The sequence below is a fragment of the Nymphalis io genome, chromosome 17 (genome assembly GCF_905147045.1).
Source record: "Nymphalis io chromosome 17, ilAglIoxx1.1, whole genome shotgun sequence".
Lineage (NCBI taxonomy): Eukaryota > Metazoa > Arthropoda > Insecta > Lepidoptera > Nymphalidae > Nymphalis > Nymphalis io.
Genome location: NC_065904.1, coordinates 10541149 through 10567621, shown reverse-complemented (window position 1 = coordinate 10567621; position 26473 = coordinate 10541149). Strand labels below are relative to the sequence as shown.

The following is a 26473-nucleotide window of genomic DNA, read 5'->3' as shown; positions in this document are numbered from 1 at the left end:
TTAATTTTATAAAAAATCAGTAAGTTGTTAAGGCTTATCATAAAAGCATATACCACGCTTAGGCAAACCCTCATGATGTTTTCCATTTGAGCGCGATACAAATATTATAAAAATAAATGCATCACTTGAAAACTCGAAGTTCACATTAGTTCAAATCCGGGTAAGTACCTGGATTTAAAAACGTGATCTTCGGCTTAAATAATAAAAATGAATAAACGTTTTTTAACATACAGTGTTAGATAGTGTTAACATAGATAGTGTGTTTGTTTCTTTGTCTACGATTGTAATAGCATATAGTCCTATTATTATTGTTTTTCTACTATAGACGTGATAAAATTCTTGAAATAAAATTCAATATTAAAAATCAAAACAATCGAGATGCTAAGTAAAATATAAGACTTAAATATAATTTCACGTGATTGGCAAAGATGATATTAGTACTTTTTCTTGTCTACTTTATAAATTATATTCGAGTCAAATATAATATTTTCTTAATTATTATTTTTTTACTCTGTGCTTGACAAGACAGGTGACTTACTAGTTACTTATGACTTTGACATCAGCATGACAATTTTGATTATTGAATTTATTGATAGGAATTGCGATTGAATTAAAGAGAAATAAAAATAATCTAAGTAAATTTAAATTAATGATATAAAAGTTTTAATTGATTTTATACAAAATCAATTAAAAATGCTCCGAGTTGAATTTTCTATCGCTTTTGGTTTGTGTATTATTGCCAATGTTTTCTGTGCATTGAATTCCGTTGAAGAAGATGTGGGGACTGGACGGTACGTTATTGAAGGACGAGTGTTCCCAGCTGACGATCAAAACTTATCAAATTGGCAGGTGGAGACTAGAATTCATGTAAATGGAGGCGAATATATTGGTTTTATTAAAGACGACGGTTCTTTCACAATATACAATGTTCCAACAGGGTCATATGTGGTTGAAATCGTAAATCCAGATTACATGTATGAGCCAGTTAGAGTCGAAATTAATTCAAAAGGCAAGTACAGAGCTCGTAAAGTGAATTACATACAAACCTCGCAAGTTATTCAAGTTCCATACCCATTAAGAATGAAAGCAATTACTAAATTCCGTTATTTCCAAATGCGTGAACAATGGAGATTAACTGACTTTTTATTCAACCCAATGGTGATCATGATGGTGTTACCTTTACTATTAATCATGATTCTGCCTAAAATGATGAATGACCCAGAAACCAAGGAAGACTTAAAGCAAATAAGCAATATGGCAAAGATGTCCGAGTTACCTGAAATGTCAGAGATGTTTACGTCTCTGTTCAGTGGAGGAGCTGCCACTAAAGCCAATGCCAAAACTAAACAAGTTAAGAAAAGACAGTAGGAAATTACATATTTGTTAATTAACAAAGGTTATATTGTATTATGTTATTTAGGAATAACTGTCATCAATAAATTATTTAAAATATTATTGTATTTTATTATCTTTAGTTGTAAATATTGATTATAATTTGAGAGAATGTATGTATTCACTGCAAATTCTAAGGTTCTTTTCTTTTTACTGGAACAATCTTAGTATTTCAACAGCATCAAATTAATGACCAATTAATTACACCCAGTACTCTAACATCTACCAAAAGAGGTTTTTTTTGAGACAAGATTTCTAATAAATAATTGAGATATAAAAAAACAAATGCACTTTTTTTACTAAGGTTTTTATTGAAATAAAATCTATGAAGAGACAATATTTTCATCCTACACTAATTATACTTAAGTTGGGTTAAAACTTATGATATTACACACAAGTAAATACATAGAAAAGTAAAAATAAAAATCAGTCATTGGTAATTTTGGACGGAAACTAATTAAGTAATGAAACTTATAATGTCTACGAGATTCATAAATACAGCATTCATTTTTTTAATCATATACTCTGGACGGTAATTTTAGATTTGTACATTCAAGAAAGGCAATGGCCAAACAAATTTTTGTATTGCCAATTTGTCATAAAATATTAATACATATGATTCTTATAAACAAAAATACATTTAAAATATATAAAATATTTGTATTCAAAGTATCCACTTCTGTATTGTCTTCGACAAATAAGGCATTTTCATTGACATTGTCTTTAAACATGTATTGCAATGTTTCAATAATCTATTATTAGTATTTTAAAAAAATTATACAAAATTCAAAAAGCTAGTCTTAATCTAGATGAAAAATATAAATCTTTTATATATACACATATTATTTGATTGCATTTTGCCTAAATATATAATTGATTATAGATATTTTAAGGCAAGGCTGCATTTAATGCAATTGATATTATAGATTGGAAGTTGCACATGAGAGAAAATTAAATACTTCTCTGTATCTAAAAATTAAGAATGTATTTAAAACAATTCTAATCTCATTATTTTAAACTTTGCACTGTTTAATATGTGTGATTCAATCGATTTATCATAAGTGTTACATATATAATTATGTGGAGATAGTATTACAAATTACTAGAGGATTTTAAGAATTAGTAAATTATTTGGTTGTTAATTAATAGCACAAAATAATATTTATTTACAAGATATGTTTCTATTAATAGACAAAAAAAAAATATAATAATATATCATCAATATGTTTATTTTGCAAAGTACTGTTAGATGAGAAAAAGCAAAGTCAAGTGAATATAGTAAAAAATCTTTCTTCTTAGAAAGAAAAATATGAACAACCTGTAATATAGAATATACAGAAAATTGATTTTATAAAACACATTATAAAAAATGTTTAACAGTACACTGCATCACAAACAATAGTTATAGCAATGAAATAAAAAAACAAAATATAATACGTAAAATAAATGCCTAAGTAACCATTAGTATTCGTACAAACTGTACAAAATATCATAATCTAAATGAACACTCCATTATACTACGTAACTAAGTTGGAATGGATTAAGGAATATTTTTTTCAGAGGTTTCTAAACAATAAATCTTCTATGAACTGTACATGGAGATGGCTATAAAAGAATGTAGTTAAACCATAATAGAAATAGGTATACATTCAAAAATATAGAGATAATCAAAACAATTCTAAATTCAAATATAATACGAGCTATCATTCACTATTAAGTTATTATAAATAATCTAGCCATTAAACGGTGGTTATTGACAATTTTATAATAATTAGGTTTTTCATAAATCAGACAATTTTTTACTTATTGAAAAATAATAAACATAATAAAACTGATTCAATTGTAGGCTGACAACATATAAATAGACAAGTCAAGTTTCAAATTAAATTGTCTATTTTTGGCCATATAGAATTATTAGTTGTAAGCTTAATTTTAATAGATCTTTATATTTGAGCTTTATATTTTAATTGAACGTTTTTTACTTTTTAAATATTTATATTTTTTATATAATTTTTTCTAAAAAAAAAAAAGTTTCAAATCATTAATTTCATTTAAAAAACCTTTACAAAAAAGCTCATTAGTTTAGTTCATTATTTATTGTAAAATTACACTGGTATGAATATACATGCGATAACTCTTTAAAAAAATATTAAAAGTACTTCTTCGAAGAAAATTTAAAAGTTCAATAAAGCTTTTTAAGATTAGAAAGATTATTCGGATCTATTATCGTAGTAGGACCATGATACGAGTTAGTGTAACTGCACAAACTCGCGCGCGTTTTTAAGAAGCAATGTAGCTGTTATTTTCACCCGAATTACTGAAGCACGAAAATGCTTCTTGATACTGAAACTGTACTAATTTCTATTAATTTTTATTAAAGAAACGAAAACGAAGGCAAGCCACGAATGATAACCGATTACATACAATAATCTGATATGTCCAATCATCTGATGGGTAAATTTTAATTAACTAGAAACATCTTTTTGCACATTTCGTGTCATTTGTTTTAAGCTTTATTACAATAGAATCCTTTCACAAATCCTATTGTTTTTTTAAATTTCGGATAAAATTTTATTTTTGTGTCCGTCATTGTTTCCATGCAAATGTCGTCGCATGTTACATACAACCTCATATGTTTCGTTTTACGGGGGACGCTTAGCATATCATAATCGTAAGTATATTGTAATTTACTCTTTTAACATTCGAAAAATTGTTAATATTTTTTATCACTATGAGATTTTTATATAAAGCTCTTAATTTTCAATTATTGCCTAGTAAACACTGGTTTATTTCATTTGAAATTACAAAAAATGTAGACACAACAAATGTCAATCGTTTCTTCGAAAGTAAATTTGAATATTTAAGAATTTAATAGTTTTAATAAGTGTAGAATTATCAACAATAGAAATAATCAGATATATATTTTTTTTTTGTGATTTAGTCTGTGCCGTTTTTGTTTTGTATACATTTTGGTCTAAATCTACTTGTGTAGATTACACTTTGTAACACTAATCGAATACTCATGAACGCTACGTAGTTAAACGTACATTCCTTACTAAGATGACGAGTGTCAGTAGCAACAGTACGGGTATGGCGAAGACCTGTGATGCAGCGTTGTAGATGGCGCAGTACGGGCACTGAGACGAGCCGCACACCTCACAAATGTTTAGAAGGTACGTGGGCAGCGCGTCGAATATTGTCTCGTTGAAACGCTCTGAGAAATATTAATTAATAACGGGGTTATATAGTTTTATTAACATTTTAATTCAAATCATACTAACGCAGTGCTTTGAAGCCACTTGCAGTTTTTTCTAATTATTTGTCATTACAGACAAAACATAAAGATACAATAATAACAATAAATAAATAATAAATATAATATATATATATATATATTATATTTATTATTATATTTATTATATATATTATATTTATTATTAGACATTATTATATTATATATATATATAATATAATATAATAATGTCCTCCAGACCGATTTCGGCCACGGCGGCCAATCTCAAGAGAAATTATGCAACTACGCAGGAGATATTATAGTGTACAAGTGTGTGCGCAAACACAGGTGCACTCTCTATTCGCTAAACCTCATAGATATTGTCTCATAGATAGTTGGATATAATAGAGTTTTTTAAAGTATTTCAATGTTTGTTACAAAACATGCATAACAAAAACAATTGACTATTGTTTATGCTTTGCATGTCTTGTAATAGTATTGTCGAGCGATTCCTATAGCGATAGCGATAACACAAGATAACTCACCGGGAGCGTAATAGTCATATACTCGTATGGGCAGGTAACGCGACATGTTAGCGACGGGGTACCACCGCTCAATCGTGAAGTTCACGCACGTCGTTTCATGATCCAGCTGAAAATAAATTTTATATAAAAATAACAATTAAAACAATGGCTTATATAATATAATAAGCATTTAATAAATTTTACGTTATACTCTGTCCATTTGGTTATTCACCTTTTGACACGTAAAAGTTCAATTTGAAATGGATAAAAATAAAATATATAAACTGTGTAATCTTATTTCAGATATACATTAAAATAAAGTAAATCAGTTTAAAAAGGATTCATATGTAAAAATATAACTTTACATTTATAAAATGTATTAAATGTATGCATTGAATGTATCCAAAAGCAAAAAGTCGTAAATACAAAATCAGTTTCAATCACAATTCGTTTTTAAACAAAGCCAGGTCGTAATAGAAAACTTTTAACAGTTCGGAATAATCTCCCGTACACAGTATACGAAATATCAAAGACGAATGTACACTTTGGATTATTTTTAAAACTATAAATTGAGTTATGCATGGCAATGTAAAAAAGTATTTCTAAAAGTAAAATCTGTATTTTAAGCTATTTGTTATCTTACGTTACATGTTTAATAACATTTTCATACTGCATATTCTATACAAATTAATAAACAAATATCTATTTTAAAAAATCTAAAATTTGTGACAAAACTAAAATAACATATTTTTTAATTATATAAAAATGTATTCGTTCTCCATTTCCGAGATTTTAATAAAATGATGGCAAAATTGTTTTAGGAATTTTGGAAGTAAATTAAAGTGGAATTAAGTAGTTAAGTGGAATATTGCTGTATTACAAATGAAGATATTTTAATCAAGAACTGTTTGTAGCGCATAGTATAGCTGAGTTATCAGCAAAGCACTTAAAATATTAAAATTACTGTTTGTTTCTAGTTACTCCTATTGTGATTGGAATAGACTTTAGATTTATTACAATCGACAATAAGTAAGTGTATCGCTTCTGTATTGAATAAAGGTTTTTGACGTTGACTTTTGACTATTATTGTCAATAATCGAATCGATAATCAAAATGTTACAATGACGATAGTTTTATCTGTCAAAAAGTGAATAACCAAAGGGCCAGCGGGTACTTACTAATCGCGTGCATATTATTAGTTGCCCTTAAAAAAATAATACTCCCATAAAAGTGGTACTCACATAGTCAAAGTAGAAAAGCAGCTTATCGGGGTGGTACTTGGCGCGCTGCAGCGTACGCACCGCTCGGGAGAGCACGTACGAGTCGAGCCGCTGTTGCTGCATCATGTAGCCCGTGGGGATGCCGACCTCCAGCACCGCCATACCCGAACGCGGAGACTCCGACATCAACGTCCAACTGGGGGGACAGCACTCATGTATCTAATTTTCATTTTACTTTTACCGCATTAATTGATATTTTCTTCAATTCATTAAGTTAATTAATTAAAAATATAATTCAAGCGATAGTTTTTGTCTGGAGCGGATCGTTCTTATGTATATGCTGGTATATATCCATTTATAAAGCAAGTAAAGTGACCTGGCACAGGTCTGGTAGTCGATGTGCGACTGGTTCCGGCCGCGGTAGTGCGCGTGCGCCAGCAGCGAGAAGGCGCGCTCGGGCGGGTTGGTCTGGAAGCGCGCGATGTCCACGTTGTACTGCACCGACATCTGCAGGATGGCGTACCCCGCGCCGCGCGCCGTCACCTTCACCGTGCCCCACGCCTCCGGGATCTGCGCGAGTTCAGACATCATTCAGATTTGAGTGGGCTTGGTATTTTCGTTTTTTATTTTAAAACACGGTAAATGCGACTTAAGAAATGGCATATTGTCGCCTCCAAAGCCAGATACGACGATTATATTTAAAGCTTTCTTAGTTGAGATTATTTTGAAAACTGTTAACTTAAATGTATCTTCATCACGTGTATACTTACATCGATAGTCTGCATGGTGGCGAGGTTGTCGTTGCGCACGCGCAGCGTCCGAGTGTCGCCGTGCAGCGCCACCGCGTCCACGCTCACGTGCAGCGAGCTCACGTCTCGCAGGCGTTTGCGGTTCGTGTACTCGATCAGTGCTCGCAGTGCTATATATGTGTCCTAAGACAGATAATGATAACTCTCTTTTATTGCTGTACCACATTTTCGTTTAAAAATATATATCGGTTGTGTTTAATATCTATAACGCACCTGTGTAGAAGCCCAGCCACCATCCCTCAATCTTTGAGAATTGAGCCACATTACGATTGGTTCATTGTTGTCCTGAAAATATAAATGTAGTTTAAATCAAAGTCACAAGATTGTGTTTATTGCATAATTTTTACACAAATCTTATCCAAACCTGGTGGTCCATACAAGCTAACAGAGCGTAGGCTGTAGCCGCAATATTATTCGAGTCGTACTTGTACGGCAAACGTGGCAACAAGAACGGTTTCTGATTCTCCATCTTATACGGCGGCTGTGGAACCGGCTCCTTGCCCCAATAAACTAGTCCACCTGCATAAAATATAAAAAATAAAAATATGAGAAGGTTTAAAGATCGATACATCCACCCAGACACGGGTCGGAGACGGTAGACATGCTTTGTGTAACGCTGCTTGTGCGGTTAGTAGTATGTAGTATTGTCGAAATATGCACAGATACTGAATGACAGATCAATCGAATTAGCTCGAGATATGTTGTCTGTGTGTTTCTGTCAGCCTGTGCGCTCACCCTCGGTGCGCTGGTGGCGCTTGAGCAGGCGGAAGGCGTGCTCGGAGCTGGGCGCCTTGGCGGCAGTGAGCGCGTAGGCAACGAGCGCCAGCGCCAGCGGCTCCCCACACTCGTGCAGCAGCTGCAGGTGGCGCTCCAGCCACGCCACGCCGCGCTGCTGCGCCGTCGACACCATCGCGCTCAGCCCCTGGCGCACAACGCGTTACATCATGCAATTGTTTGTTACTCTTTTGTAACATTAAGCAGGAATCATAAAAAATCCTTCATTTAATTCATAATAAATGCATAAACAATATCACATATACAATGTATAAGTCGAGTTTGATTATAGAGCAACACAATAAATATTTTAAAATATTATAGTGCATTTCGTAGTTCGGCTGACTCACCTCTCGTATGCCAATATCCTTGAGGTTTTTAACTGATTCCAGAGTAATAACCACTTGCGCGGTGAGTGTAAGGTTACGTTGCAATATTATCGAATTGTTGACCTGGAAATTTTATTATTATGAACTTCTTTTACATGTGTACATAAGAATTTATATTTACACAAAATAAATTACAATCTATCTTGATCGATGTCAATAGAGAGTAAATTTACTGAAAATATTTATACTCATTAATTTACAGAATATTATTAATTCAAAAATATGTCTAAAAAGTTTCCAATTAAATATAAATCGTTATTAAGATGAATTATATTAAATTAATAAATATCTATTATCATTTGTTGTCTTGTTAGTTTTTAACAATTATCTTCTGTAAAAATACTAAAGTACCTTTAGGCCTTTCAACTGATACCCGGCATCGCGGTACAGCTGCGAGTCGAGCGGCACGTTGATGGTGCTGTTGGCGTTGCGATCTGGCAACCACGTCACCTCGTAGAAGGCACCTTCGGGCCGTTGATGCTCCAGCACCCACGAGACCGCCATCGAGATTACCTAAGTTTTCAGATTAACATTTTATTTTGTCAAACATTTAAACATTAAGGTTATTATAGAAGCACACATATAATAACTACTCTGGTGTCTTTGTACAGGCCCCTCTAGTCTAGATTGATACCGAAACTACCTGAGTAGTGAGTGGGGAGGGAGATGGAACCAATGTAATTGCTTTAACACCTAATAACAATACATAACAATTGATATAACATCTTAAAACCCATTGTTCGCGGCGCATTGTGCGTAAGAATGGTAAATGATTATTTTTTTTATTATATAGAATAGGTGGGCGGACAAGCAAATGGGCCTGACCTGATAGTAAGTGGTCACCAACGCCCATAGACATTCGCATTGTAAGTAATGTTAACCATCGCTTACATCGCCAATGCGTCACCAACCTTGGGAACTAAGATGTTATGTCCCTTGAGCCTAGATACACTGGCTCATTCACCCTCCAAACCGGAACACAACAAATCAAGTACTGCTATTTTGCGGTAGAATATCCGATGATTGGACCTACCCAGGCGAGCTTGCACAAAGCCCTACCACCAGTCTTACAGTGCCAATGTCTATAGGCGAAAGTGACCACTATTAGCTCTGCCATTTGGCCTGGCCTGTTGGTCCATTTGCGTATCTTCATAATAAGAATTAACCAACTGTAAATGTTGACAGTAGCTGTAACTTTGTATCATGAGACTCATTGACGGGCCGGTTGGCGTGGTTGGTAGATACTTGCCTTTCACGCCGAATTCGATTCCCACCCAGGACAGACATTTGTGTGCATGAACATGTCTGTTTGTCCTGAGTCTTTTTTTTTTTTTATATTCGCCGGGAGGGCAAATGACTACTCCACCTGTTGGTAAGTGGTAGTAGAGTCCAAACGCGACGACGGCCAGTACAGACGGGAAAAACGTTCTGCACTAGCCGCCTTCGCCTTGCCGGCCCGCAAGATGCCTCTTCACGCCTCGTTTGAAGGAACCCGGGTTGTAAGAGGAGGGGAACAAGTGAGCTGGTAAGGAATTCCATTTTTTGGAAGTGCGGCAAAGAAAGGAGTTGCCAAATTTCTTTGTTCGCGATGGAATTGATGTCACAGTTAGGCGGTGACATCGAGAACCAGCTCGCGTGGACTTAAGAAGGAAGGGGGAAGCAGGAATTAGAGAGAATAATTCCTCAGAGCACTCGCCGTGATACAGTCGATAGAAAGCGCTCAGTGCTGCTATCTCACGACGCAATTGTAAAGGTTCAAGGGTGTTTGTGACCTTTACGTCGCCAATAATGCGTACGGCACGTCGCTGCAACCGGTCCAAGGCCTCAAGTAGGTACTTAGCGGAGCCATCCCAAAGGTGCGAGCAATATTCCACGCAAGACCGTACCTGTGTTTTGTACAGCAGGCACAGTTGTTGTGGCGTGAAAAAGCGCCGCACCTTGTTCAGAACTCCGAGTTTCCGTGAAGCTGTTTTTATAACAGCCTCGATGTAATCCCTTGGACTAAGGTCGCAGCGAACGTCAATCCCCAGCATGGCGATTTTGCTTTGCATCACCAGCGGAGTACCACAGAGGGAGGGAAGAGGGGAAAATGTTGACTTTTTCGCCGTGAGAGCGCATACCTGTGTTTTCTTGGCATTAAACTCAACAAGATTATCAGAGCCCCATTTGGCGATGAGCTCTAACGTCCTATCGAGTTCAATGACAAGATTCTTCCGCCTCTCCTCAATTTCCGCTCGCCCAGCCACTGCGCGTCCGTGGTATCCACCATGCACTGTACTATCGTCTGCATAGCAATGTATGTTCCCAAGAGAGAGCATATCATTGATATGCAAAAGAAAGAGTGTGGGAGATAGCACAGATCCCTGGGCGACCCCAGCATTCACTACATAGAATTGTGAAGCGCAACCATCTACTAAAACACGAAGGCTACGCTTGTGTAGGAAGCTGGCAATCCAGGTGCATAGCTGAGCAGGCAGACCATATGCCGGCAGCTTGGAGAGAAGACTTCTGTGCCAGACCCTGTCGAAAGCCTTGGAGATATCGAGGCTGACAACCAACGATTCTCCATGCTTGTCGATAGCTTCACCCCAGAGGTGCGTTACGTACGCTAGAAGATCACCTGTGGACCGTTTTGGTCGAAACCCGTATTGACGATCATTAATTAAAGAGTGATCTTCTAGGTAATGGATCAGTTGGTTGTTTAAAATCCGTTCCATCACCTTACAAAGTACTGAGGTGATAGCTATTGGCCGATAATTTGCCGGGTCAGACCGATCCCCTTTTTTGGGAACCGCTTGCACATTAGCTCTTCTCCAAGCCTCCGGCACACTTCCCGAAGAGAGAGAAAGTTGGAACAGGCGCGTTAACACAGGAGACAGCGCCGCTGCGCACTTCTTCAGCACTATGGCTGGTATTCCATCGGGACCGCTAGCTTTCCGTACATCAAGTGATTGCAGCTCCGCACGCACATCACGTTGCCTGATTTTAATGTCAGGCATCGTATGGCCACATGCAGGTATTGTAGGTGGCAGTGCACTACAATCATCGATGACGGAATTGTCGGCAAAGAGTTTAGCCAGGAGATCAGCTTGCTCTTGCGGACTGTGAGCTAGCGATCCGTCCGGATTTCTGAGCGGTGGCAGCGAAGGTTGGCAGAAATTGTTTTGCACAGACTTGGTCAGACGCCAGAAGCTACGGGAGCCCCTAGGATGCGAAACAAGGTCATGACCAATCTGTACAATGCGCTGTGCATCCGCTCTCGTGTATGCCTTTCTACAGGACTTGGAATTTTTATTATAGTTTGCTTTCAGTGAGTCAATGTTAGATGCCCCGCTAATGCAGCCGTTGATCCACTTGCGATATGCCGCCTGCTTAGCTGATACAGCATCGGCACATTCAAGAGTGAACCAACGGTTACGCGTACTCCTACTGACGAGATCTGAGCTAGGAATGTAGTATTCCATTCCCAGCATGGTCTGGGTATAATTATCTATACATACGTATTTTTATTACATAAGTATGTAAAATGAAAAGTAGTGTATGTAGTATATCAGTTGTCCGGTTTGTACAAGCTTAATTCAAATAACAAAATACAAGCCTAATGGAATCTGGCCGTGTGTGAAAAATGTCCCAGGAAATTATTATTATCATTTTACCGTCTGTTGTGTCAAATAGTTTTGATTTTAATATAAAATAAATAGTAATTTACGACAACTTACATCAGGATCAATATATATGAAGTTCTCCCACTCGTTGAAGGACGCATCTTGGAATATCTTAGCGCAGAATGACGTCAGCCATACACTTGATGCCGATTGGTTCCTGTAAAATTAAATGACTTAAATATCATGTAACTCAAATGTTACTTCGATATTAATTCATTTAAGTTTATGTATAAAAAAACCGTATCTGTAACAGCCTGTGAATGTCCCACTGCTGGACTAAGGCCTCCTCGCCCTTTTTGAAGGTTTGGAGCTTATTCCACCACGCAGCTCCAGTGCGGGTTGGTGGAATACACATGTGGCAGAATTTCAGCGAAATTAGACACATGTAGGTTTCCTCACGATGTTTTCCTTCACCGTAAAGCAGGAGATGAATTATAATCACAAATTAAGCACATGAAAATTCAGTGGTGCTTGCCCGGGTTTGAACCCACGATTATCGGTTAAGATTCACGCGTTCTTACCACTGGGTCATCTCGGCTTTTTTAATATAAAAAAATAAAAAGGTATTATTATCGCGAATTCATCCATGCCGTCGGGTTTACCAGTGTCTTGGCACCAATATTTATGTCGATAGCGCGCCAATTCGCCTTATCGTGTAGCATGATTTATGTGAATGGAATAGAAAAATTGCATTTTCAATTGCATACAACACCGCTAACACTCTCCAAGACAAAAACGAAAAGTTTCGGAGGCGTTGGTGAGCAGACGCGACATCAATTTGTCAATCAACCGGAAACAAAGCCGGCCATGTAGTAACACCATTATAATTGATAAGATTTTGAAATTCATTTACCAGTCACTGCGAAACAGGCTGAAGGAGCCATCTGGCTTCATAAAGGACAGCTGCCTCTGATACAGGATGTTCATGTGGTAGAAGGCGTCGCGCTCGAGCGTGCGGTTCCGTTGATTGATGAGACGCATGTAGAGTGTCAAGTACATGTTCGCGGCGAAGCTGAACATGTTCTGTTCTGCTGAATCCTGTCAAACATTTACTATCATTAATACTAAAGGCACATATAATGAACATTTTAACAAAATATTTACAAATTAAATTTAAAATGAATTTGAGCAATAACAATATCTCATTGTGCTTCATTTTTTTTTTATCGCCGAGTGTTATCAGTTTTATGACATCGGTTTTTCGACCTAATTGTAGATTTTAGACAACAAGCGAGTGTGGTCTTTCAAAAGTATTAAATAAAAATATTGATGTTAACTTGTGGTCTATATTAAGAATGTATTTAATAAGTAGTACAGTAGTATTACATACTACTGTACTACTTATAATATAATGAAATATTTTATTCAATATACTCGTCGATATAAAAAGCCAAGATGGCCCTGTGGTAAGAACGCGTGAATCTTAACCGATGATCGTGGGTTCAAACCCGGGCAAGCACCACTGAATTTTCATGTGCTTAATTTGTGATAATAATTCATCTCGTGCTTTACGGTGAAGGAAAACATCGTGAGGAAACCTGCATGTGTCTAATTTCACTGAAATTCTGCCACATGTGAATTCTACCAAACCGCATTGGAGCAGCGTGGTGGAATAAACTCCAAACCTTCTCCTCAAAAAGAGGAGAGGAGGCCTTTAGCCCAGCAGTGGGACATTCACAGGCTGTTACGGATTACGGATTACGGATACTCGTCGACGTCAAGCTATAAACATGTGTTTTATTAACCCTCTCAACGATAATAAATCCTAGATATATATGACACATCGCAAACACACCATCGGTAGATCGAGGAGACTAGTCGCGTTAACTGGCATCGTAGGGAAGAGCGGTCCCACCACGTCGCCAACTATAGATATCCTCGCTTTGTTCGACCCGAACACGTAGTATCGGTCCACTTCGTACGGGATGATGGGCGTCTCTGTCACATTGACGTGCATGTACTGGAATACGTAGGCGCGATTCGACAGGTCCAGCAGAATGGACTGGTGTCGATACTGCGGGATGCCGTCGGCCTGCAGAGGATTTTTATTTTATTCTATAATATTATAATCATCTATTATTTTGATTATGTTCTAACAGTCACGTAACGTAAAGATATTTAAGGCCACAAAGTATGTTATTTGTAATGAGGAGGAACGTTAGCGGCGGCACCTCGACGGTGATGTACTTGGAGGCGCGGTGCGTGCCCTGCAGCGTGGCGGCCAGCACGTCGACGCGCACGCGGCCCAGGCGCGCCGCCACCACGGGCACGTGCACCACGGCCGCGTCGCCCGCCAGGATGTACACGAAGAACTGGTGCTCGCCGAACGACGTGCGCGGGTTGTACGACCGCACCTGGCCGACCGGAAACGTACCATTGAGCACTCCCGATATTATATTCATGTTTAACGGCGACGAAATTAACTCTAAACTAGTTAAATAGAAAAACTATATCATTTATGAACGTAATTCCATTCACTGACAATTCCATTCTCCTCCACGTGCACGAACTTGTAGTCCGGCGACGAGGCGAGCACGACGACGGCCTCGATGTTTTGCGGCTGGTAGTTGAACACGGCCACGCGCAGGCCGAGCTGCTCGCCCTGCTTGCAGCGATCCGGTCCCTCCACTTTTATGAAGAAGGGTAGAATGCCTACGTACTGAGAGAGAATATTCAGTTTAAATAATTACTTCTTCTAATTTTGTTATTACGGATTAAGCTCAGTTTGTTTGTTTGGTTTAGAGAATTTGATAATGCCGTAATGGACTAATGTTTTGAAAAAGTACATCTTAGACGAAGATCGTTAGTAAGATGTTTGAAATACTCACAAAGCGTTTATTAGATATTTTTTATATTACATTTAGTATATAATTTTTAGTTTACCAATTACTTTTGTGTACATTTTTTTTACGTTTATTTTGGATATAGGTTGTATTATCTCCGTTTTTTTAATAAATCCTAGAAAACGTCGAAACGCTACGACAAATGCCGATGTTGACACGTGCACTCACGGTGAGCGGGCGCGCCAGCATGCCGAGGCCGGCGCCGGGCGACATGGCGAAGGCGGACAGCGTCCAGTGCGCGGGCGCGGCCGGCACGTCCAGCGTGAACACGTAGCGCCCGTGCGGCCCGATGTTCACGTCGCGCCACAGCCACACGTTCTCGTACTGCCGCAGGATGCGGTTGAAGCGGAACTTGCGGAAGTGCGCCAGCTCGAACGAGTCGTCGTGCTTGCCTGCGGTACGTCACAATCGATTACTTCTAGGTACGAATCACTACGACACGAATTATATTATTCATATCAGATATGAAAAACGTATCAATCACGACTACTGACTAATCTGGAAAATAAAACTGACGATTAAGTTTTTCGACAAATATCGAAGCGAAAAAATCGGTACTTTTCAATAGTTCTGGCAGCCTAGGGCCTCACTCACCGGTCGGAAGTAAGAAAAACGTAAACGATACTAACAATTAGCTTCATCAGTCCTGTCTGCGCAGTCGGGGGTGCCGTCACAGCGCTTGTCGAACGGGTAGCAGGCCCCGTCCAGGCACTCCGCGTAGCCCAGCGACACGTTGCACTGGCTGGGCCGGCGCCACACCGCCACGTCGCTCATCACTATCAAACCAGCGAAACTGCGCACACGCAACATTTAACACATTGGTGATTAAATACATTAAGAGAATAGATCTCTAATATTAATATCTATTCACATAATGAATAGTTTTTTGACACAAAACAATTGATGGAGACCTAACAAGAGTCAAAATACAGGCAGGCAAAATATACATGCGTGTGATACTTACTCAAAGGTGCGGTTGGCGTCGATACCAAAACTCGGCGAAGGGAAGTACACGAGTTCGTCAGCGTCGCCGAAGTGCGAGCGCCAAGTGTATGCAAATGTGCCGTTCGTTGCCTCGTCGAAGTGAGACATTTTTGATATTACCTGAGCATATTTTTTAAAAATTAATGATTTAGGTCTTTAAATCAGCATCAACATGCTAAAGCAAAAATGTGTAAGAAGACCCCGTTCGACTCCGTGGGTAGAACACGTGAATGTTAATCGAAAATTTGCGAGTTCAAATCCAAGCACTATACTATATTTTCATGTCCTTGTGCTCGGCAATGGAGAAAAACATCGTGAGTACTCACACGAGCACTCTGCACGAGACTGATAAAGCCGCGGTAAAGTTAACGGGAGAGGTAATTGTATAGTAGTTCAATATTTATAGGCTGTAAATGTAGGTGGTAACCGACCTTGGCGTAGGAGAGCTCGTTTCCGGCTTGCATAGTGTAGAAGGCGTGGTCGATACCGGACAGTCCCACGTAGGCGCCGGGCTCGCCGTAGATGGCCACCTCGACGCGCTCGCCCGTGCGATGCTTGCGGTTGTTCACGTGCACCGTGAACTGGAATCACATGGCGTGGACTTAAATCGATTGAATTTACGTCATTAGTATGTATAAACCTTTGCTATTTACTAAACAGTGCCTGTTTCTTGATACGCTACCTATCATATATTTACAAGGTACATACTATTCATTGTTTAATTAATCTATACGGTTTCCCGTTACAGTGTTTGAAATCGAATATAAATGATGTGATAGCAAACAATAAAACCTGAGTTTTTTTTGCTGACTGTACTCACGTGTGAGGTAATTCTTCCAAATAGGTATTTGTTTTTTCGCAATGAATAATCAGTGCAGGAGGCTTACGTTGTTGGTGGACACGCCGTTGACGGGGAAGGTGAGCGAGTCGGCCAGCACGAGCGCGCGGCGGCGGTGCGCCCACACCAGCAGCGTGGCCACCGGCGCCATCTCCGCGGACACGCTCACCGCGAACGTGCGCACGCCCTCCTGCGGCGCATTATATTACTGTATACTTTACCCATAATATTGTTCTATGATAATAAATAGAAATGTTTGAAAATAAATAGAAGTGATTTCTTTAATATTAATAATAATAATATTATCCTGGGACATTATTCACACACGGCCATCTGATCCCAAACTAAGCAGAGCTTGTACTATGTGGGAATCGGACAACTGATATACTATGTATACTACTTACATTGTTCTATAAGTATTCATTTTAAAAAAGATACCTGCATAATCTCTTGGCCGCTGGTTATGATGATGCCTTTCGACATAAGCACGTAGTTAAAGGACTCCATATAAAAGTTACTCTGCACGTGGAAAATGACGTACTCCCCAACCTGATCGGGAAAAAATGAAACAAATTAGAATTCTCCCCTCCTAGGAAGATCGATACTCGCCAATCCGTCTCACAGTGATCATTGTAATGTTTTCTACGACTATACTAATTAATTTCATTCGTGATGCAGTTGGATTACTTATTAACAACTGAAACATCAAAAGTGTACCTTGGCGTCGGTAGTGGAGGTGGAGACGCGTATGTGGTGGTGGTCGGGGCTGACGTGCGCCAGCAGCCGCACGTCGGCCGCCGCCCGCCCGCCCAGCGCGTCCGTCATCGTGGCGCTCAGGCGGATGCCCGTCACGCTGTTCAGCACCTCACGGTAGTTCGGATCCTTCTCCAGACCTGTGACGATGATCATAAGCTTTAACTAAACGCTTAAATTAAGATTTTCGTATATTATAAAAATTGTCTCGAGAGTTACTATACTCCGAGCCTACGATATCATCGTTGGATTTAAGACAAACTTTATAGTGTTATCATTAGTCATTTTCGAAATTGTGCATTGACAACCTGTTTAAGCTGAACTAAGAATATAGACAGGTCGGGTACTGACCGAGCAGGTCGTAAAGGTCAAGCCGCAGATGCCACACGGCGTCGTGCCCCGGCAACAGCACGGGGCGGCGCGGCTGCAGCGCCCCCCCGCGCCCCTCCAGCGTGCCCGACACGTGCAGCGACACGCCCGCCGCCTGCCACGCCGGCAGCCGCGACCCGTCGTGGTACGACACCGCCATCTGCGGACAGCGGCGGCTGTAGGCGCTCCGAGGGCGGACACTCGCGACACGACAGGGGACAGTGTAGCTCAGTATACTCACGTAAACATCAAACGGCATAGCCGGCTTGAAAACCTGCAGTTCGCCTCCGAGGAAGGTTACCGACAGCGATGAGTTGAAGATTCTAGCTATGCTGTAACCTTCGATCACCTCGTCCAGGAACGGATCACCGACGGATGCGGTGATGATGACTTCCACGCCGTCCAGGGTAGGCACCAGCTGAGCTAGCTCAGACATGGGGTACTTGAAGTTGTATGTCCCATTGAACTGAAAATTTATGTAATGTAAATTTGTATAAGATAACTATATTTAAAATTTTACTAATCCACATACATGAGGAATTATAGAATAACACATTTAAGCGTGGCATTATTTCTTTGTCTTGTTTCGCCATGAAGGATTATTGAGGCTCAATTCATTTATCTTTAGTTGCTAAGCTTTAATACAATACACCTAAATACACTAAACTATTTAAAAAATTAACACAAGCTTAAATTTTTTTTAAACACACTTTGGAGCAATACAATGTTAGTTATACTTACGAATCTAAAATACGGCAGTTTATGGTAGTCAGGGTTGTTGTAGTAATTGTAGGTAGAGGAAGTGCTGTACGGGGAATTGTTTGGAATGTTCAGATGTGCGAGCTCGATCGGATCCGGCCTCGGCATCCAGAACGGATATTTTTCATCCTGTATTAAGAAAAATTATTATAACTTAATATTTTTTTTTTAAATATCAGAAATGTTAGAGTACTGGTGCAAAAAAAAATAAAAATATATTTGTATTGGAATATACAGTTATTTATATTAGGTATTTAGTATTTAATTATATGTTATGAATAATATCCGTAAATATATAGTACTACAACAAGTATTCTACCACGAGTATTATATGCTAATAAATATAACATTATGAATGACATTAAGATATATCAAAGACTTGATTACTCGTTAAAATATTCAAAAATACCCTCTATTAATCAAATATTTGACGACATAGACAGGCGACTTAGTATTTTATTGGTCTTATACTTTAAAAAATATAAATATTAAATCCAATGACTTACAAAATTAAACATCCTATGGGTGACCTTCTGCGGATCGACCCACCAATCCGGTTGATCGATCTGATTAGGCTGCCCGGGCCGATAGTTAAGCGGCCGTCCGTACTCGTCCACCAGCCCGTCGTGGTCGTACGGCGAACGACCCGACTCGTTGTACAGGTACGGATTGTAATTCGGGCGAACTAAAAAAAACAAATCATTCGTAATACGGAAGTAGTCCCGGATGAAGGTCGACGACGAGGGCGGGCGCCGGTCGGGCGGTACCTTGCGTGTACTGCGAGGAGGGCTGCGGGCCGGCGGGCGCGCGGTTGTTGAACTGTCCGCGGCGGAAGTGCAGCGGGCGGTACTGCGGGATGGGCCGCAGCGTGGCGCGCAGCGTGAGGTTGCCGCGCACCGGCGCGCCCGACGTGTAGTTGGCCATCACCCGCCCGTGGATGTACTGCTCCGTGTTGAAGAAGAACGCCGGCATCGTCACGTTCACCTGCCAGTGCCGAATGCAGTTTGAATTACTGCGGCATTTTATTATAAAAACGAATACCGTGCCCTAGGAAGGATCTACTGTCTTTGCTTTAAGTCAGAAACTAGCTGTTTAAGTTTATCTTTCCTCTATCTGTTTATACAATGATTGTCACTGTTCCTTTCGAAATGATCTATAGTATTGTGAATATATATAACATTTTTGTAAACATATTATACGCAACTGTAAGTGTACCTTACACTTACACTTTATTAAAAACTTCCCGGGCTCCAAGATTAAAAATAGATTGGACAGCTCTTTTTTGCAGAATAACAAGGTATCGATTTCTGTATATACCAAAGTATTTTCATAATAAAAAGTATATCTCACCTCGAATCTGGTCTGATAGTACTCCTCGACTAGGAACTGGGCCTCCTCCACTTGCCCCAGCGCCTCCACCCGCACCGTCCACTCGCCGAACAGCGGCTGATCCGACAGCTGATATTGCAGGCTCACCGTTCCGAAGTTGCTCTATTAAACAATACAAATTTATTAAAAATTATAACAAATAAAATAAATACGGATGATGCTACTATATAAATCTTGATACAAAAGTATAAATAGACATTATAGAACCAACTAATATAATAAATAATAAGTGTCAATGATTTTTTTTTAAAAGAATATATTTATTTTCAATCAGGCAAAAAAAAAACAAATTGAAAGCTTGTTTGGAGTTGGCTCAAACAACACTAGATACTAATTTCAATTCTATTGTTGTAAAATAATGTGAAGACAATAAAATCTTCTTAAATTAACTTAAAGAAGCGCAATTTTCTTTCTTTTTAAAAACATAATCTGATCACCACCAAACAATAAGTTTGGGTTAATCATCATTACATGAAAAGACTATAAATATTGTGTTACAATATTGTCTTGAGCAATTATGAATTTGAGCTAAAACTGTAATGTCACGACGCACAATGGCAGATTTTTGCAAAACACATTTCAAGTTATGAGTTCATTGTTCAACTGACACTGTATTACCCTAATCCAATTGAAAAGGAAAGAAAAATAAACAAACTTGAGATTTACATATTTTATGCGATATGCTAATAGCTCTGCTATATTATGCACAATACGATACTGGTCTGGTACTGGTCTGGTACTGGTCAAAATATCTTTATTTATACAACAACAATATTTCATTTAACTACTTATCCACTTTTATTTTACTTCCAAAGTACCGATATCATCTTACCAACATTGAAAACGGCATATTTTGCAAATTCATAATTAATATCATAATTTTTTCAACCAGTATTATCATGTCGATTAAATAGCAAAGTTGATTATTTCCCATTACTCTTCCTGTGATTGGATTGTGCTATTGTGAATTTTGTCTTTTTCGAAAATAATACCCATATTCAAAATTATTACACAATTAGAATAGTGGTCATCGCATCAACACTTATGTATAAAAAATTGCCATTTTAAAAACATATATATAAAAACCAATTGTTAACATTTATAATAATAATTATCTACTTAAAGGGTATTTAAAAATCTGTTATAAAAAAAAGAATCACCTGTCTTGATAGCCATCTTTTCATGATACGTCGGTTAGGATCGAGGATAAAGACGTCGATAGCTCGTCCAAACGCCTTCAGCTCTGTATTTATCGGTATCACACGAAATCGAACTGAAAACAAATTTTAATTTAATAAAATGCGGACCAAATAATTCAAACGCTCTTTAACGTAACCATTAAAAATAATTTTGAAATAAAAGATTTAATAAATCACATTTTTGACATATGTTTAGCAATCATATTAATAACTGCATAAATAATATTTATATCTAGACCAATTTATTTATAAGTTACAAAAACTTTTATTCATGTTTTTGGTGAATATGTACGCATATAGGAATACCATATGACAGGGTATCGATATATAGAAAAATATTACACAAAGATGGATGCATTTTTGTTATAATAAACAAGGCATTTATTTATGTTTATAAACGAATAGTAATAATAAAAATACAAAACGATAGTTTAGAATGTTATATGAATAGTTATTTCCTCAATTTAACCCACTTGGCTACCTTACTTTCTGTTACACAACATCTTTTAACTCTCAGAGTCGTTAGTTCCCAAAATAAACCTGGCACTTAACTATTAGTTGTTTGTTGAAGACCAAACTATTTAGGATAAACTGCTTAAATTTAGAACAAATGCTGCCTACCTGCTGTAGGAATGAACATTTTGATTGTTTTAGTACAGTATCAAAAAAATAATTAATTAATTAATAGTAGTGGGACTTGATGAATAATGTAAATTACCTGTCTGACTCTGCATATAAACAGGCTTGTCCATTTGTATAAATATTGTCATGAATCTTCGTGAGAAGGTCAGTTGTGATTCGTTTACAAATGCGCGTCCTCCGAATGGGTCGTCTAAATACAAGCCTTCAACGCGTAATTTGTAGTCACCTGGGACTGATGTAGCTGGAACCTAAGAGATTAAACGATTTTCAATTATGTAGACAATCTTTAATTGATCTAATTAAAATAACCTGATTATTTATTACTATAATTTTTATGCACATTACTTTAGCTCTGCAGTTTATAATCATAAAACCAGTATGTGATTATTTTAAGCTAACCATAAAATGTACTTTATTTTACGTTTTCACAAGCACTTTTGGATCATCATTTTACAAAATTATATTTAATAAATGTAAAGCTACCACCAGTGCAGAATGTAAATTCTAATTACTACTTACTCTCATATTAAGAATTTCAGGCACTCCCTCCTTTACTTTCTCAATAACATCTGCTATTTCCACTCCATTGCATGATATAGAGGCTCTGATTGTCATCTGGAGACGGGCTCTCAGTATATTAGCTGATATTTTATATATTTGGCCTGGCCGAACCATTTGAGAGGCAACAATGAAGTATGTGCTGCAAATAAGTTAAATAAATTTATGTACACATTTATCTTGTAAGCATATAGCTTTAATAATACCTTCCAAATGTAATATATTTGCTTATACAGAATCAAGCTGTTTCTTCATTAATCAATACATAAGAAATTAATATAAAACTATAATTTAAATAATATTATTATTATTATTACTATGGTATTTTTTTTTTAGGTCTAGAGTAAGTTTTACAAAATTAATATTGATAAAATTGTTGTAAAACTTATAAAAAATTTCACACACTCTTTTAAGTAAATAAAAGCTAGTTACTTTTGAATAATGGTAGTCTTTATCTTGTTATTGTAATAGTAAGATTCTTTTTACAGTTTTATATAAAATCTTTGAATTTATTACTAACTTTAATTTAATAACAATGTAATAAACAATTATAAATAGTTCAACTTGTTACATTTGAAATTATAAGGATAATCATATACTGATGATTGATACAACTGATTTTACTTACTTACACTTTATATAAGAAAAATCACTTTTCTACATTTTACACTATAACTTCGGTCGTATTATACAAATTACATAAGGGACATAATATCTTAGTTCCCAAGGTTGGTGGCGCATTAGCGATGTGGGCGAGGGTTAACATTTCTTACAATGCCAATGTCTATGGGCATTGGTGACCACTTACCATCAGGTGGCCCATATGCTCATCCACCTTCCTATACTATAAAAAAAACCAGGTATTACACTATAGAACAGTGCATTGTATTGCTGTTTAAATATCAAAAATTGATTGCTACCTTAATTATTATAGACAAAAGAGCAACTTAATACAATACTTTTCAATTTGCCAATGAATAAAAGAAAGGCTAGTCTCTTATAATGTCAATTGACAGATGGTAAGTTTATCATGTAGCAATTTACCTTTTTAATAAATAAATTTATAATGTCTTACACATTTCAATAAATATAATATTTTACTCACGCTTCATTGATAATAACGCTTTCATGTTCCAATTCAGCACTTTTATAAGAAGTGCTGTAAGTACGACTGCCATCCCATGATGGTCTCGGTGTATTATCAGAACTAAACGGATTTTTATTATATGTTGGATCATTTCTGGTATCGTATTGGTTGTATCTCTGATCGTTATTCTGATTACGATTAGAATCGTATTGGTTTACATCAAATTGATTTCTATTTGAATATCTTCTGTTTGTACTGTCATATTTCGGCTCATTTGTATTGTAGTCATTTGTTGGGTTCAGCTGATTATCGGGATTGTATGTAGGTGAACCGTAATCCTGGGCTGAGCATGACTGCAGTATTAATATTGGTATGATGTATATAAGTTTAAAATTCATAATTCAGTCTTATAATTTCATTAGCCTGAAAAAATATCTCACATAAGTATCAATTTTAAGCCATAGGATTATTTGTCTAATTTTGAATACAATTTATTTTTATTAATGTTATTCCAGATAATCTTATAAAGCTTAATCTTATAATATTGTAAGATTTCTAAAAAGGATTGTTACTTTTAAAATAAACTAAGTGTCTTATGTTTTCGTAAAATTAACAACAACAATAGCGGCATGTCTGTTTTGTTTCAGTTTTCAGTCAAATTATAAACAACATTCATAATTTTTAATATATTAATGATATTTGAATTACAATATTGAACTGAAATCTACACTGGCGACTTCGCTAAACAGCTCAAGACATGATTAGCCCTAATTTTAATTCAATAATAAGTTACACTTACTTAACCTGAAGTTAACGCCCATGGAAACGCCTGGCTTTTTGTTTTTACACAATATACACTACAAAAACACAAACATTGCACAATAGACAATTATTAGGGGATATACAATAATTGTATATTCGTCAATCATACAATCCTTTTAAATTATTGCAAAAATCTGTTTACGATATATAAACAAGTTCGTTACACCGTCACATTACTCACTTCACGCTGAAAAGTATCCAACCAAAGCCAAAACCCGTTCGACGCAGCCGCACCACGCCCGGTTAATGACAATTTGAATTGACATCAACAAACCGTAGTTAAGAAACCGGAAGCTTACTTAAAGTTAAGTCACTACTACACATGCTAATTAATAATTTGAATTTTATTCAATAAATGACTAAAAATATATATTTTTACTGGTGGTAGAGCTTTGTGCATGCTCGTCTGGGTAGTTACCACCCACTTATCAGATATTCTACCGCAAAATAGCAGTACTTGGTTATTGTTGTGTTCAGGTTTGAAGGGTGAGTGAGCCAGTGTAATCACAGGCACAAGGGATATAACATCTTAGTTCCCAAGGTTGGTGGCGCATTGGTGATGTAAGCAATGGTTAACATTTCTTACATGCCGATGTCTATGGGCGTTGGTAACCACTTACCATCAGGTCGCCCATATGCTCGTCCGCCTTCATATTCTATAAAAAAAAAATTTGAATATGCCTTATAATTGAAAATCTTAACATTTAGTTTTTTCTTGACTTTCAAGAAATCAAATGTTCAAATATATTTTTTACGAATAGTTATGCAATATCATTTCTACTGTGATGTGCTCAAAAGGATAATTAAAATTTTTTATTCATTTATAGCCTTATAATTTTATATCACTAGTATATGTAGCATTCCAGGTTGCTATAATATAAATTTGGAGGGTAGAAGTATGGAGGGCTATCCCTGTGTATGAAAAAGTGTCCGCCGAAATCTGATTAGGGTGGCCCTACAAAATTTACCCTGATGCTTTAGGGTAAATTTTAAAACAGCGGCATATGTTTGCCCAGTACTGTTATATTATTTTTTTTATATTTTATAACAGTTGTCACTAAACGTATTTAAAATTCACAAAAAGTAAATCACTCCACGTTTTCTCACGGGAGTTATTTTAGGTTATGCTTACAAAATTAATTTGGACTACGTAAATAGTTGTAGTTTTGTATACTGTACTGTAACACTTTTTTACTATCATATCATAGCGCCTTTCTGAAAGGCTTTTTTTTAACTGTTACCCCATATAAGATAGTGCTCATTACCTCTCTACTATCTACTCTCCATAAATATAAATTAAATGTAAATATATAAAAAACGCTAACTCACATTTATGCACATTTTCATCATTTTCATGCGCAGACGGTTTTACGTCGTTTAGAGACATCCTTATTGATTTAACAGTTACATATTTTAGTTTGCTCATACAAGATATGTGAGCGTGCTCCTACATAAAGTGGACTTTGGAAACTTATTATTGATTTTAATATTGATCTCAGTTTGAGTTTGATTAACCGCGTATTTTAATTCTTTAAAGCCTACGAAACTAATAAAAACATCGAGAACAAATTAATATTAATTTCGAGTTTTTTTTTGTTATTAATAGTTGTTTTCAATATAAAAAAATGAATATATAAATGTTAACCATATATATGTATGTGTCCATAGTTTTAGTTTGGTAACAAAAATAATTATATTAAACGTACTAAGAGTTTCTTATGTAGTTGGTATGTATAATGGGATTTTGTTATCAATTCTTTCTCCTTTAATTAAGAGTCACATGTGGACTTTCCAAAGACTTATCATAATGTTGTATTATTACACTTTATGCGAACTTAGAAATGAATGATTAAGATATTGATAGCACTCGGCATAGAGAATTCAATTTATACTTTTAATTGCTTCCTCACACTAAAAAAAATACAATTCTAGCAATTTTTATCATCATAGCTATAATGATTTATCCACGAACTCTCTTGTACATATTCACAAAAAGATAAATAATTCAATCGCATCACCCTCTTAAAAAGGTTATTTAATTTTAGTATTAAATGTTATTTGTAAATATATTATTATATTATGTTTTTATAAATTGAAATAGTATACAAGTTATTTCCTAGCTAGATTCACTGTGACAATTTTTTTTATTATATATAAAAAAACTGATAATGTATATTCATTTTACAATATGAATGTTATCATTAATCTTGGGGTTGGCATTACAA

The 26473-nt window shown here is 36.7% G+C and overlaps 2 protein-coding genes across 2 annotated transcripts; one reads left to right on the top strand and one right to left on the bottom strand.

Moving 5' to 3' along the window:
• The first annotated feature begins 557 nt into the window (after positions 1–557).
• On the top strand, positions 558–1453 carry LOC126775179 (ER membrane protein complex subunit 7). The gene has a single exon (XM_050496987.1). It carries the CDS (start codon positions 694–696, stop codon positions 1366–1368), a length of 675 nt encoding a protein of 224 aa, XP_050352944.1. The 5' UTR covers positions 558–693; the 3' UTR covers positions 1369–1453.
• A 1993-nt stretch (positions 1454–3446) lies between these two features.
• On the bottom strand, positions 3447–24491 carry LOC126775153 (CD109 antigen). The gene is made up of 34 exons (XM_050496942.1): positions 24430–24491; positions 24226–24283; positions 23445–23849; positions 22301–22481; positions 21858–22029; positions 21101–21213; positions 19902–20042; positions 19319–19535; positions 19058–19236; positions 18534–18680; positions 18034–18258; positions 17775–17952; positions 17388–17563; positions 17109–17219; positions 16720–16860; positions 16264–16413; positions 15813–15952; positions 15478–15641; positions 15017–15240; positions 14488–14664; positions 14177–14359; positions 13801–14037; positions 12859–13043; positions 12060–12162; positions 8692–8853; positions 8302–8403; positions 7913–8099; positions 7542–7696; positions 7391–7462; positions 7139–7300; positions 6745–6938; positions 6390–6564; positions 5170–5275; positions 3447–4606 (listed from the first exon to the last, which is right to left on the bottom strand). The coding sequence occupies exons 3-34, from the start codon at positions 23822–23824 to the stop codon at positions 4422–4424; spliced, it is 5424 nt and encodes a 1807-aa protein (XP_050352899.1). The 5' UTR covers positions 23825–23849; positions 24226–24283; positions 24430–24491; the 3' UTR covers positions 3447–4421.
• Positions 24492–26473: the final 1982 nt, after the last annotated feature.